Raw genomic sequence first — 13,494 nt, forward strand, 5'->3', positions numbered from 1 at the left:
AGATGTGCCAACGTGTTGATCCTGAAATTTGGAAATAGAGTATTATCCAAATTATTGTATTTGGATAATACTATTGTTGTTTCCTATTACTCTTATAGATATTAAATGTGGATGAAATTTCATATCTATCATCTAACCAGAAACGTGCAATATTTAATTACATGCCAAATTCCCCAGTCTCACACAATTGAGTAGTATACAGAACCACTTTATTCTCCAACAAAATATTTTTAAATTAAAGAACCAAAATGCTGCTTCCCTTATCCGTTTAACTACCTCACATCATGAATAGCTTCTGGTGTTACACACTATCTTCTGCTTGTTTACGGGTTTCCTCTCGCAGGACTGCTCTAACATAGATCTCATAGCAGCATCCTGGCAACAAACATCGTGTATGACGTGGAATATGTATAAGTTTGAAATGGTAAGTAGCAAAAACTTGTGGCAGCAATTAAAATATTGATTCATTCATCTATCCAAATCATAAATCAAACAACGAGTTTGTTGTAGGAGGAGCGCACAAACAAATTGAGCCAACTCTAAGAAAGTTTGATTCACATTCAAAGTAAATGAACTTGAACAAAGCTGAATATATTCAAGTTTAAATTCAAACCCAAACATAATTATTTTTTCAAGCTGGCTATAAAAAGAGGATGACCCTCTGAGACTCTTACCCTCGCTTCCCCTCCCATATCATTGCATGATCAGTTACTTGAGTCATGATCAAATGCGTAACAAAGATTTCAAGAGGATTACATTATCTGCACCTTAAGGTTATCAGGTGAACCGAATATTTTAGTGGGACTAACAGCTTTCATGCAATAACAACAATACACCTCAGATCAAATTGTAGTTCAGAGGAAAGTATACCAGCTACAACGACGATAGTCAGAACATCTCCAAATACTTTGAGGCGCTTCACACTTTTCTTATATGACTTGAAGCGATTCAGAGCTGGGTCTTCTGCCAAAAGCTGAAAATCAAAAGAATCAGTATCAAACGAAACCTGTGAAATAAAAATCGATTCTTGAATAAAGGAAAGAGTATATCAGATGGGTGCCCACAGTGGACATGCAAGTTAGCTCGCAAGCTTCTGTCAAGAAATCCTTTGATTCATCAAACCATTACTTGGGAGCAACATAATTACATAACTTAGCAAGTATAAAACACATTTCTCAACACTAAGCATGATAGGGGGTTCAAACACATGGACAAACTGTAATATTCATTAAAATAAATTATACGAGTTGGGAATATTTAGAATGGGATCCTCATGAATCGGTGCATAATATTATAAAGTCCAAGAAATAAATATAAGATGATACTCTTAATTCAACAAAAAAATACAGAACTCCTTTTGTATGCAACCTAATCTCTGAAGAAAGGATCAGCTTGCCTGTCCATAAAGAAAATTCTCAAAAGGAATCCAATGAATTTTTTACGCAAGAAAACAAAAGTAAATTGTAAGATTACTTCTATAAATCGAGAGCTTAAGAATCACATTACACTTTTTAATAGCAGTAAGGCAGTGGTTAGCTCTATATATTTGATCTGAAATGGATATGAATGCATACATTTCAAAAAATCCAAAATGAGAGAACTTGGAATTATTTCTCAATACAAACGGGCTAAAATGTCGGCTAACTATTTGAGATTCAATAAAATTTATAATATCCAAACAAGTGGAGTTGATTTACATAAAAAAATTGGATTCATTAATCTCATATCCTCCAAAAGACAAAAAAAAGTCACCTAAGCACCACTGTCCATTAAGTGGAGTCCATTGCTACCCAAATTCTGACCGATGGAGGCTGGAGCTACTAGGGGCAGATTCATAGAATAGGAGACGAGGCGAATCAATCGGTTTTAAGCTATAAAATCAAACTTATTTTATAAAAAAATCACATCTGAGACTCAACTCTTTCATTTCATTTGGGTGACGACTACAGATTGGCCTCAATAGGTTAGGTGAAAGAACTACCATAAACAGAGCGAGAGCCCCTCTTCGTTTGTGTAAAACTCTTTTATCCACTCTCTCTCTCTCAAGACCGTGTTAGGGTTTCATTCTCGATCCAAATCTCATCCTCATCTGAGAGGAAAAGTAATACTCTTTTGCCCGATTCCCCCATTCCAATCCGGGAACCTTAGATAAGTGTCATAAACAATTGATTCCATAACGATCACAAAAGCAAACGCAATCAAATTAACAGTAACTCAAATGAGTCTAATTTCAGAATCATATACAAATTATAAAAACTCAGACAATTTAAGTACTCACAGCCTTCTCGCGAGCCCCAGGTTCAACATGAAAGCCACGCCTCAATAGAGTCAACGAATCGTCGGCCTTCTGCGCCTGAGAATTGAGCCGAAGCGCGGAAAAGGTAGTCTTGTTGAGTAAAAACGCCATTTTTTCCCGTATATCAGACCTCGAAGAACGCAGAGAGGAAAAAGGTAAATATAAAAAAAGTGGAATTCGTACTTCGATGATTGTTTGTATAAATATTTGTGTAATCTTCCATGATCACATCACAAATTATGTTTACCTCCCAAAACTAGTGGCGTACACATTAAGGTCGCAAATGAAAGCGGAAAAGCTCGGGCTTCGCGAATTATTGGACAAAATAATTTTGATTCGAATTCCTCTCGAAAATAATTCGAATATATTTGAATTCGGCTCAAGTTCGATAACCTTAAATAAAAATCAAATATTTATCGATCTAGAAAAACTCATAAATCGACTTGATTTATTTATAGTTATAGCAGCGGTGTCTCATTTTAGCATAATGATGGACTGAATCAAAATCATACATTTGGGGGCGGCGAATGTAATGTTTAATAGTTGTTCTCGTGTTAAGTAGGTCTCTAGTAAGACGGTGTCACGAATTTTTATTTGTAAGATGGGTCAACCCTACCGATATTCATAATAAAAAATAATAATATTGATATAAAAAATAATATTTTTTATGGATGACCTAAATAAGATATCCGTCTCACAAAATACGACCCGAAAAACCATCTCACATTGTCTTTTTCCAAGAGATGGCTTTTACGCAATGGAATTTGGAATTTAAATTATTTAATTTGTATTGTATATGCTTCTTATCAAATTCTATCAATTGTTTAATAGAAATGTTACCGCTCACTCTATATAACCCGTTTTAATATTTGTTGTTGATAAATGATTTTTTTATCCTTTAATTTATGTTATTTTTTATCCTCAGTCTAATTTGACACAATCGATCAAATTCTCGTTTGCACGTAAGATTGCGAGACATGTAAGGTTGTGTGTCCTGATTTGAATATTCGTTATAATTCATCCGATATGACTTCAAAGCAAAGAATTTGATCGAAGAATTTTAACATAATTTTATATTATTTGAAATTAGATTTTTATTTTTAAAATTGATAAATTACATAAAAGCGAAAAAAATATCATAGAAGTGTGGCAAAATATATATATATATATATATATTATATATATATATATATATATATATTTTCAAATTACAATACAATTTTAGTTAATTTTTACAATTATTATATTATATATAAATCAAATTACTTATAAAAAATATCATAAAACTCAGAGATCACATCGGATCAAAACTTGAATAAAATCCTCTCAAGCCACCCCTTAACACCCTTATTTACTTGTGTTAGACCACACATGAGATCTTTTCAAGGTCTGTGCACACATCTGAGACCACTGAAGTGCAGTCTAGATAACAGTTGTGTCCACATCTAACATCATCTCGGGTCTGTCGCGAACACGGTTTTTTCGGGCCACCATCCTCCTTATCGAGAACCTCCATCTCAATAAGCTCAACAAAATATTCCACCGGCTTTGAGTTTGATCGACAGGAACTGCCGAAGCAGGCAACAATGCATCCATGCAACTACGTAAATCAGATGATAGTTCAATGCCTGAACCCTGGAGCGAGAAATCTGTCCCACCGAACTGTGTATGCACGTTTTCACGGAATGCTCCAGCCATGGAATCGGTGTTATAGATTAAGCTACCAGTTTCTTGATTCGGGAAACTCGAGTTTTGTCCAATCCCAATTTCCATGGGTTCAACACCTTGTGGATAGTGGATGTTATATACCGACTGCATAAAATCCGGGGATGACAGATTTTGTAGGGAGTAGGTGGATTCATCAATCCTTTGAGAGATCAGTTCTCGAAGGTAACTATCCTCTAACGACAAACTTTGAAATGATGCACCAGTAGATAAGCACGATGAAGAGGCGTGCGTATTTAGAGATGATTCATCATAAAACACGAGGATATTCTCCTTATCTTTAAATGCAGAGATCACCAGCTCGCGGGCATCAGCCTGAAACAGAAACGGTTAGAATATATTGAGGCATCTTTGAGCCTACACAAATGATGACTCAAGAAACTTAACCTATGCAACATTAACCAACAAGGTTAAAAGGTACGGGGATCCTGCCTTTTCTGATTCAGACAGGTTATCAGCAGATATGTACTGCCCGTTCGAAAATGTCCCCATCACTTGCCCAACTAGATTAAAAACAACCCCATTTTGTTGTTGAGATTGAGAGGCATCGTACAAGTATAATTTCTTATCAAGAACACACGTTCGAGCATGCTCCACCATAACATCCCACATCTTAGGCGGCATACCAGACCCAAGGATCTGCAAGCATACAAACAAACAACAGTCACGAATATTGACAGTTGAGGAAAGTTTGTTCTTTTTTGATACGATGACACTTAAGTAACGCAAGACGATAATCGACACATATGATGCATCGAAATTGAGGAAAGTTTGTTCTTTTTTTATACAATGACACTTAAGTAACGCAAGACGATAATCGACACATATGATGCATCGAAATCTTACACTTCGAAGCCTTGTGGGATCTAAGAAGAGTAAACACAGAAAGTCCTGCACAGTGTTTACTCTTTCCTTTCGTAACCGCTTGTGAAAAGCGCCGTCTTTGCCAATTTTTTCAAGACGCCATACTTCGTCAGAAAGAGATGGAGGGTGATGTTTCTTGTACACTGGAGGAAGTACAGAACTAAAAGTTAAATCATATGACTCAAAATTTTACTCGTCCCAATTTTCTAGCCACTTCAATTCTTATTTTCTACTTGAAATAACAAGAAAGCACAACAAAAATTAGAATAAAAGAAACTCGAACTGATATCAACGAAGGACTCACATTCTCCACGATGATCTCTTACAATAAAGGCTTCTGATTTTGCTTCCTTTACTCTTGCACCACCTGTATTTTCAATAAGTCTAGCTCCCAACCTGAATTTACGACTTCTTGTCCAGCTCGAATTATCTGTAAGCGAGATATCTTCAATTGGAGCAATACCATCTTTAAGAATCACAAAAGTGTCCCCCGTCAGAAGGGATTTTTTGCCTTCTCTTTCTCTCACTATATTATTCTTGAAATCTTCAGAAGTCCAATTGTCACCTTCATCGCCATCAAAATCTCCCTCAAGAACCACAATTTCAACTTTTCCAGATGATTCAGGGCCACACGAAACAACTTTCCCTGTATGAGCATCAAATAAAGCTACAGCCAGATTGTTGCACCCTTCTCCTTCGATTCGAGTCCCGGTAAACACAGGAATGGATATAGCGTTTAAAAACTGCAAAGTCCTTGATTCAGAACAGTGTGTGTTTGTCACACAATTCCTAGATATAAAAAAATCATGTTAATCTCCAGACATTTAAGAAAATTACCATAAATATGATCATTAATTCTTTCCAGTAAAATATCTGATCCTATACCGTTTCATATTGGTTGAGTATTTTCTTAAAGCTAAATCCACTTCCTCTTTCACCTGAGATCCAACATTGGAATGGACCAGAGTTACTCTTATTCGTACAGTGTAATGACTGAAGTAAGAATCAAAGTGATACTGAGTAGAAATTTCTCAAAGCATGTATTTCAAGGCCGTGAACTTACAACTCGACGAATCAAAGGCTCCAGAACCGGCTCGGTTAGCTGTTGGAATCTGTGCAAATTCAATGCATCTAGCACCACTCTACAAAAATTGCATGAATAAGATATTCAAGAAAACTTTAAGGAGAAACACCGTGAAAACTCCTGTGAGCTGATAAATTGGAAATCATGGTCAGTAAAAATTTCAAATTTGATGAGCATTTGTTTTTCAGGAAATATAAAGTGCACCGCCTGAATGAAACTAACTCAACCAGCCTCTCATTCCGGCGGTCAACTAAATTAAATTCTTGGTTCACCTTTCACGAATTAACTTACTCCAAATATTTTTTGTGGTACAAGCATATACAAATGGCTACTAAATTCATTTAAAATACAAAACAGACCATGCTTAAAATCTGGCTTGGATCTTTAAAGCACTCTAAGATGCGTGCTACACGCTCAAGAAGTGCACCTCATTAAAGGATGTCTCCAAGCGCAAAAGCACTTCAGAATGCCCTTTCGAGCAAAGAAAAGCAAACCAAATTTTTCCTACCACATAACATGTTCTTGTTCTTTTGCCTTAGCATAAATTAACGGCCAATCAGAAGAAAAAACAAAACCTCAGAAATTCCACCTCAAACCTACAGATTCCAAGGCCCGATGCATCAAACTCTAAAACCAGATTGAAATTTCAGTAGTGCAGAATTTCAAAAGTACGTTCATTCAGCGCACAGAATTACGATAATATTTTTAAAATTAAAAAATAAAAAGATATTTAATAGATGTACTTTCAACTCTCGTGAATCAAGACGTATCATCACTGTAACATAGCAGTCATGGTGCAATATACAGTCACATCGAGAATCATGAAAAACGGAAACAAACAACAAACAAGTCAAGAGAGGAGCAAAATCCCGCATCCCAAAACGCTGAAACGTCCAGCTCATGGCAAAAATAATTCAATAAAATGAGCTCATAATTTTGTTGCTGCGATTTCGAAAACTCAACCTTTTGAAAGAAGGTAATTTCCTCGGACGCAAGTCATCGGAGGAGCAACCTTCCCCTCGTTGCGGCCGCTTCTGAGACATTTCCAGAACTGCACCAAAGAAAAATAAGACAGCAAGTGCAAACTCTTCTGCCCTACGACTTAATCGTGGCAACTCTTAAACATGTAATAACTGCAAATAATATAGATAAAGCAACCGCAGCGAGACGGATAAGAGAAGTAAAAGAAAACATATTTCTTCCGGGTAAAAAGCCCAACACGCAGTGCTACGTTAAAAAAAAAACAACGTACAAACGGATGAAAAAGAACAACAGAGCAAACAATAAACAGATCAACAATGGGTCCGTTCTTGTTTGTGAGTGGTTTGAGAGAATGAAAAAACAAACGACTTATGATAAACGATAAAAATTTCTTGAAATCAGAAATATAGAAGTGACGAAGCTGCACGGGCTTCAGATTCTGAACGATTCACGGCTTTCTAGATTTCCAAAAGGCAGATTATTTACAGGGTTATTAGGGTTTTCTTTGCTACTTTCTGTGGGATTAGAGTTCAGGAAGCTAAGGCGCAAGGATGAAGTTGAAGTTGGCAAAATGCAGACTTGGAGGTGCTGATGTGTGGTTCCGGTGTAGGGACACCCATTTAGGAATTAAATTTATGAGTAATTATCGAAATATTATTTTATTCCCTCTTCAAAAAACAAAAAATCATATTTTAAAAAAAATATTTCAATTTTGTAATTTCTGATTTTAATTTAAAGAAATTGCTAATTCTTAAATATGGATAAGTGCCAATTTACTTTTGCCATTTGAAACTAATCGAACTATTATAAGAAAATAGACAAAAATTTCAACAAAAGACCTCTAAATATTTTACCATAAATATTGTAATATTTAATATTGACCGGTTGGTAATTTTCAGACAATCCACTTTAAAGTGATATTTTTTATAAATAATTATTTATACTATCTATATTATTATTATTATTTGAATAATAAATTTTATGTAATAGTATAATTTATGATAAACAAAAAATACATCTATAAGATTACAAAATTACTTCATCTTCATTTAATTAAAAAAATATTTATTTTAGTAAATTTGTATATTATTTATAAGTGACATATCTCAATAAAAAAATATTCATTATTTTATCTATAGTTTAAACATAAAACTATTATAAAAAAATATTTTTTAGACTTTTATATTTTTGCATTAATATAATATATAAATATTATTTAACATAAAAAAATTTAATGTCACTTACGTCTATCGTATGTCACTGGAAGCTGGTGTGTATTATATTTACAAGTATCATTTAATTTAATTTAATTTAATTTTACTTATTCAAAATACATTAAATAAGATATAACATCAATATCCTTTCAAAACACTCCATCTTTTGTTAATCTGTTGAGTTGCGAAAATGCTATTAATCTTAAGTGTAGTTGCAAGATGTAAAACTGAGATATTTGGCCAGTTGGAAATTAAATGAAGTCAATTTGAAAATCTGGTGAGATCAAATATTTCGATAATATATCACAAACCAGGAATACAAACGACTAGCGACCAAAACAGTTGGAAAGACAAGTCAATTATCTAGAAATCATATCTCATGTCGGTCGAGTGAATTTGAATGTTATCAAGGCAAAATGGTGGTCTCAAGATCTAACCGGCCAAACATCCTCAAGAAAGACAGCTTGATAGACCAGCTTTGGTATTTTGGTAATATCTCTCAGCTCAAATATCGTAATGGAACGGTTCAGCATGCATTGGAAAACTAAGACAATGATCTACAAATCAGCTCAAATGTTGAAGTTTGAATCGAAGTTTGAGAGGCAGATAATTCACAATCAAGTTGTTTTTTCTACACAAGTTGCAGACAGAGTTCAAATGTGTACACAGTTTGGTATTTCGAACATAACTCTCTCATATGAACTCAAAATTGAATGATTCTTGATTCTAGAAATCCAAGAAAAAGGACTACAACTTTTATGTCTACCACTTTGCCCATAATCAACCAATCAAAAGCTATATTCACTGGATCAGAACACGTTTCACTCAACCGTTTTTGTCGTCTGACCAGTTCATTCATTCAACCGTAATGCTCCTGAAACCGGACCGCAACAACAACTTGCCAAAAAGTCAATATGACCGTTGCAATTTCAGAAACAGTACATAACTTTTTCCAACAGTCATATTATCGTGTCTAACGTATATATCACTCTTGGAAGTTATATAAACAACATGTTGACGATCAAATATAAGTTTTTGAAGAGGATTCAAAACATGAGAAGCTTACATAAATAAATTAGCTAAAATGAAAGCAAACCCAAGAAGAGAGTCTAAATAGATATATTAGATTAGTGAGTGATTTTTTTCTTGTGTATGAGGATACATTTGAGATGATATACACTGTAATTGATTAATTTTCTCAGACACACAATCGCTCACATATATTCAAAGTTTAATTGAGTGATAGTTTTCATACAAAGATATTAGAAATTATGCTTGTAGTTTTGGCATAAAAATGTTAAATATTATGAAAATTGTGATATTGCGACCTACAATCGAGAGTGTGTTAGGAGTTTCGATTAGGCAATGGATAAGTCATAAGTCGAAATGAGTTTATACAAAGAGTTGTGTAAATCAAAGTCTTCTAGTGAATCTTTCCAAGAGGAAGAAATGACAACGTATGAGCCATTAGTCTCCGAACATCCATAAACAAATTCGTGTATATTTATTTGTCATATTTACTTGTTTTTGCTACTGTTTTTTTTTAGGCATAGCTGAATCATTTTATGTGTATTTCAAATTTCAACATATTGCTACAAATTGTTTAATAAAATGTATCAACCACACCAATTTTATTATTTCAACTTGCATAGTTTTTAACTTATTTTTAAAATGTTTATTCGAATTTTAGAGGTATTATTTTGAGTTTCGTACGTTTGGTTTTAGAATCAAACTCGATTTAATTTCTCAGTGATATATTCATTTTTAAACATTGCAAGAACGCATTATTGTAGCTCAAGTTTTTAAAGAAATTTTTTGAAAGAATTTAATCATCCCCTCTAAACTCTAACTCGATCATAACATAATCTAACAGTACATACAAATGAGAAAGGTTTCGTAAACTTCTGGTTTCTCAAATATAATAAAACTTTTGCTGACATTTAGAAATACTAGAACGAATTTGGTCTAGACAATTAAATATATTGCCAATGTTATGGGTAAAGTTTAATAGATTTTAAGTTTTACTTCAAATATACTCTCTCCATATATAAATTAAAACAAAATATCAAATTTAGTCATTTATGTATAGATGTGCGACATTTTTGGCCTCGTAAATTTTGTTAAATCAATTAATAATCATGTAACTACGTCTCGATTATAAATTTCAATCCTTCATTGTTAATTTTTTATAATTATGTGGTTAATAAATTTTTCGTATCATGCTCGTGTATTTAACAATGTAATCATGAAAATTAACAAAGATATTGATAATTTAGTTATATGATTTCAACGAAAAAGATTGAAATTGATCAACGAAACTTAGTTACATAATTATAATTGATTAGAAAAACGTGTAATAATTTATGATGTTAATTGAATAACTCTACAAATATATTTGCCTACATCTTGATAATTTAAGTGCTACCATTTGAAATTAAATGATAAAAAATAAAAGGAAAAAAATCCACAAAAGCCATGGCGACAACAAATATCAATTGTTGTGCGGCCAAACCCAAATAATGTAGATTGCAACTCGACAAGCTCAACCTAGTTCTACGAAGCTTCCTTCGGACAATGACAAATGCTTGAAATTGGAATCTATTTTTTTTTCCCTTTCAATAATTTATTACAATCTGGATTTTTGGGGTGCAAATAGTTATTTGTGTTATCTAGCGGATTCCTTATCCAATAGATTGTAATAAATTTCCACCTATCGTGCTTTGAAATAATTGATATATCATCAAGTACACACAAGATTGATGTTACAAAACCAAAAATAGTATGAGATGTCAGTAGTATCAGTGTCAGAGTAAAGTGCATGAGCAACCATCACGCCCTCAGGAGAGGTCGGACATTGAAAACAAAGTTATCATTACTTGTACCTCTATAAATACCCACTTTTATTAATTTGGAAGTATTCAGTTCGCTTACAATTTCCACAAATACTCTGATTGTGCATATTCTTTCACCCGAGTACCCTCCGTCCGAGCTCCGGCGTGCCCGAAAAGAATTCACTCGACTGGATAAAATCGCCCATTAAACTCACTCGATTTTCCGATCAACGTCATAACATATGAAAAATATGTATTTAAATTGAATGTCTATATTTATTCAATATTATTAAGTTTGAGACACTTAGATTAACAAAATTTTGGTGTCATAATCTGTTTTAATAATTATATACATTAATAAAGTTTTAAAATTTTAATGCAATTACATGTAGCTTAATGGATATATTATTTATTTCTTAAATTGGTCATTTTTTCTATTTACTTTTTAAATTCATATATATATCAAAATCACAGTGTAATTTTTTACTATTTTTTATAATTATATTTTGATCCTCATCTAAATATAAATAAAATAAATTATAAAAAATATTATATAAACGTAATATGTGCATCGGTGCGTTAATATCTACAATTGGTGACCTGCTGGGAACGGTAACAATATTGGGCATACAAAAATTTATGAAGTACTACGAATCACGTGCATGCATGAATGTAGTTCTATTTCATCAGACTTTTTTTAAAAAACAAAACAAAAAAAATATTTCAAATGTTTACGTGGATGGTAATGCATCCCGGGCCTCAGGCACATGACAAGATACAGTTTTTTGAGCTCCATATTATATATATATATATATATGTGTGTTCATAACCATGATCAACAATAATAATATTTTTTCAGCAAAAACTTTTGTGAACACGAGTCAATTTTGTGAGACAGATATCTTATTTGGGTAATTCATGAAAAATATTACTTTTTATATCAAAAATATTACCTCATTATTGTAAATATAGGTAGGGTTGACTCATTCCACAGGTAAAGATCCATGAGATCATCTCACAATAGACCTACTAATATATATTTTTTTTGAAAATCTAGTAACATGTTTTATCACAATGGTTTCAAAAATTGTAATAATGCACAACAGTTTCAGGAGTCCAGATACAAGAAACAATCAAATAATACAGAAAACAAGTCAAACTATATTATTTGATTGTTTTCTGTGTGTGTCGTGTGTGTGTATATATATATGTGTGTGTGTGTCTCTTTTTTTTAATTATTGTAGATAATTAAAACATAGAAATATGTTGCCATTGAGTTTTCTACCATCATTGCATAAAATGATAATTATAATTGTTGGTCCCTTCGTGCTGAATTTGAGATAATAAAACCCGAAAATAAAGAATAAACTGGACACCGAGATTTACGTGGAAAACCCCTAAAAATTATTAGGGTAAAAACCACGGGCAAGATGAAAAGAATTCCACTATAATATTTTGTGGTGTACAACTCACTCACTGTGTTTCCAAAGAGAACACACACTCTCTTAATACAGGAGAACAAAAAACACATCACAAATATTATAGAACTAAGCACTCAAATGTTTATAAGATGAGAGAAAACTCGAAGAAGAGATAATTTCAGAATGAAGGGGGAGCTCTATTTATAGAGCCCCCTGACCGTGTGAACACACGTTAAAAACGCGTATTCCATCAATTCTGCGAAACTTCCTGCAAAATAGGCAACACACATTTATTACATGTTTTCCTTTCCTGTGCTGCCTTTCCTGACTTTTCCAACATTTCTCCCACTTGGAGATTTGATTGAGAATCAAACACATCTCCACACATCCTTTCAATCTTGCCATTACCTGCTGCTTACGTCTCTGCTAGGCCACTTGAGGATCTACACCATTCAAACTTATCAGTGTTCACTGGCTTGGTCAGAAAATCAGCTATGTTGTCCTTCGTATGGATCTTCTGCATATCCACACTTCCTTCTTCTACTACTTCCCGCACAAAGTGAAATTGTACTCCAATGTGTTTAGTCCTGGAATGAAAGGCTGGATTCCTTGCGATGTACAAGGCACTCTGACTGTCACAAAACAAAGGAACATTCTCTTGTTTGTGCCCGATCTCCTCCAATAACCTTTTAATCCATATTGCCTCCTTGCAATCTTGAGTAGCTGCCATGTATTCTGCCTCTGTTGTAGATAACGCCACAACTGTCTGCAGTTTTGAAACTCTGCTTACTGCTCCCCCTGCAAGTGTAAACACATAACCAGTAGTAGATTTTTCTCTTATCAGGATCACCTACATAATCTGAATCGACATAGCCCCTGAGTGTAAAATCTGATCCTCCATAACATAATGCAGCATTCGAGGTACCCTTAATGTATCGAAGGATCCTCTTAACAGTGCTCCAATGCTCTCGTCCAGGATTCGCCATATACCGACTAACTGCTCCCACTGCTTGAGCAATGTCCGGTCTTGTACATATCATGGCGAACATCAAACTTCCCACTGCTGATGCATACGGTA

The 13,494-nt window shown here is 33.7% G+C and overlaps 2 protein-coding genes across 3 annotated transcripts; both read right to left on the reverse strand.

Moving 5' to 3' along the window:
- Positions 1-108: 108 nt before the first annotated feature.
- On the reverse strand, positions 109-2,534 carry LOC142542324 (succinate dehydrogenase subunit 7B, mitochondrial-like). Its single transcript, XM_075648906.1, has 3 exons — positions 2,279-2,534; positions 871-973; positions 109-375 (listed from the first exon to the last, which is right to left on the reverse strand). The coding sequence occupies exons 1-3, from the start codon at positions 2,405-2,407 to the stop codon at positions 302-304; spliced, it is 306 nt and encodes a 101-aa protein (XP_075505021.1). The 5' UTR covers positions 2,408-2,534; the 3' UTR covers positions 109-301.
- A 962-nt stretch (positions 2,535-3,496) lies between these two features.
- Positions 3,497-7,541, reverse strand: LOC142542325 (calmodulin-binding protein 60 A-like). 2 transcript variants are annotated; one of them, XM_075648907.1, is made up of 7 exons: positions 6,933-7,541; positions 5,949-6,027; positions 5,771-5,823; positions 5,190-5,674; positions 4,868-5,028; positions 4,454-4,660; positions 3,497-4,336 (listed from the first exon to the last, which is right to left on the reverse strand). In XM_075648907.1, the coding sequence occupies exons 1-7, from the start codon at positions 7,010-7,012 to the stop codon at positions 3,719-3,721; spliced, it is 1,683 nt and encodes a 560-aa protein (XP_075505022.1). In that variant the 5' UTR covers positions 7,013-7,541; the 3' UTR covers positions 3,497-3,718. The 2 variants fall into 2 exon arrangements, with proteins under 2 accessions (XP_075505022.1, XP_075505023.1); XM_075648908.1 differs by having other exon boundaries at positions 4,143-4,336; positions 4,409-4,660; positions 6,933-7,540.
- Between the last annotated feature and the right edge of the window lie 5,953 nt (positions 7,542-13,494).

This window comes from Primulina tabacum, chromosome 4, assembly GCF_025594145.1.
Source record: "Primulina tabacum isolate GXHZ01 chromosome 4, ASM2559414v2, whole genome shotgun sequence".
Taxonomy (NCBI): Eukaryota; Viridiplantae; Streptophyta; class Magnoliopsida; order Lamiales; family Gesneriaceae; genus Primulina; species Primulina tabacum.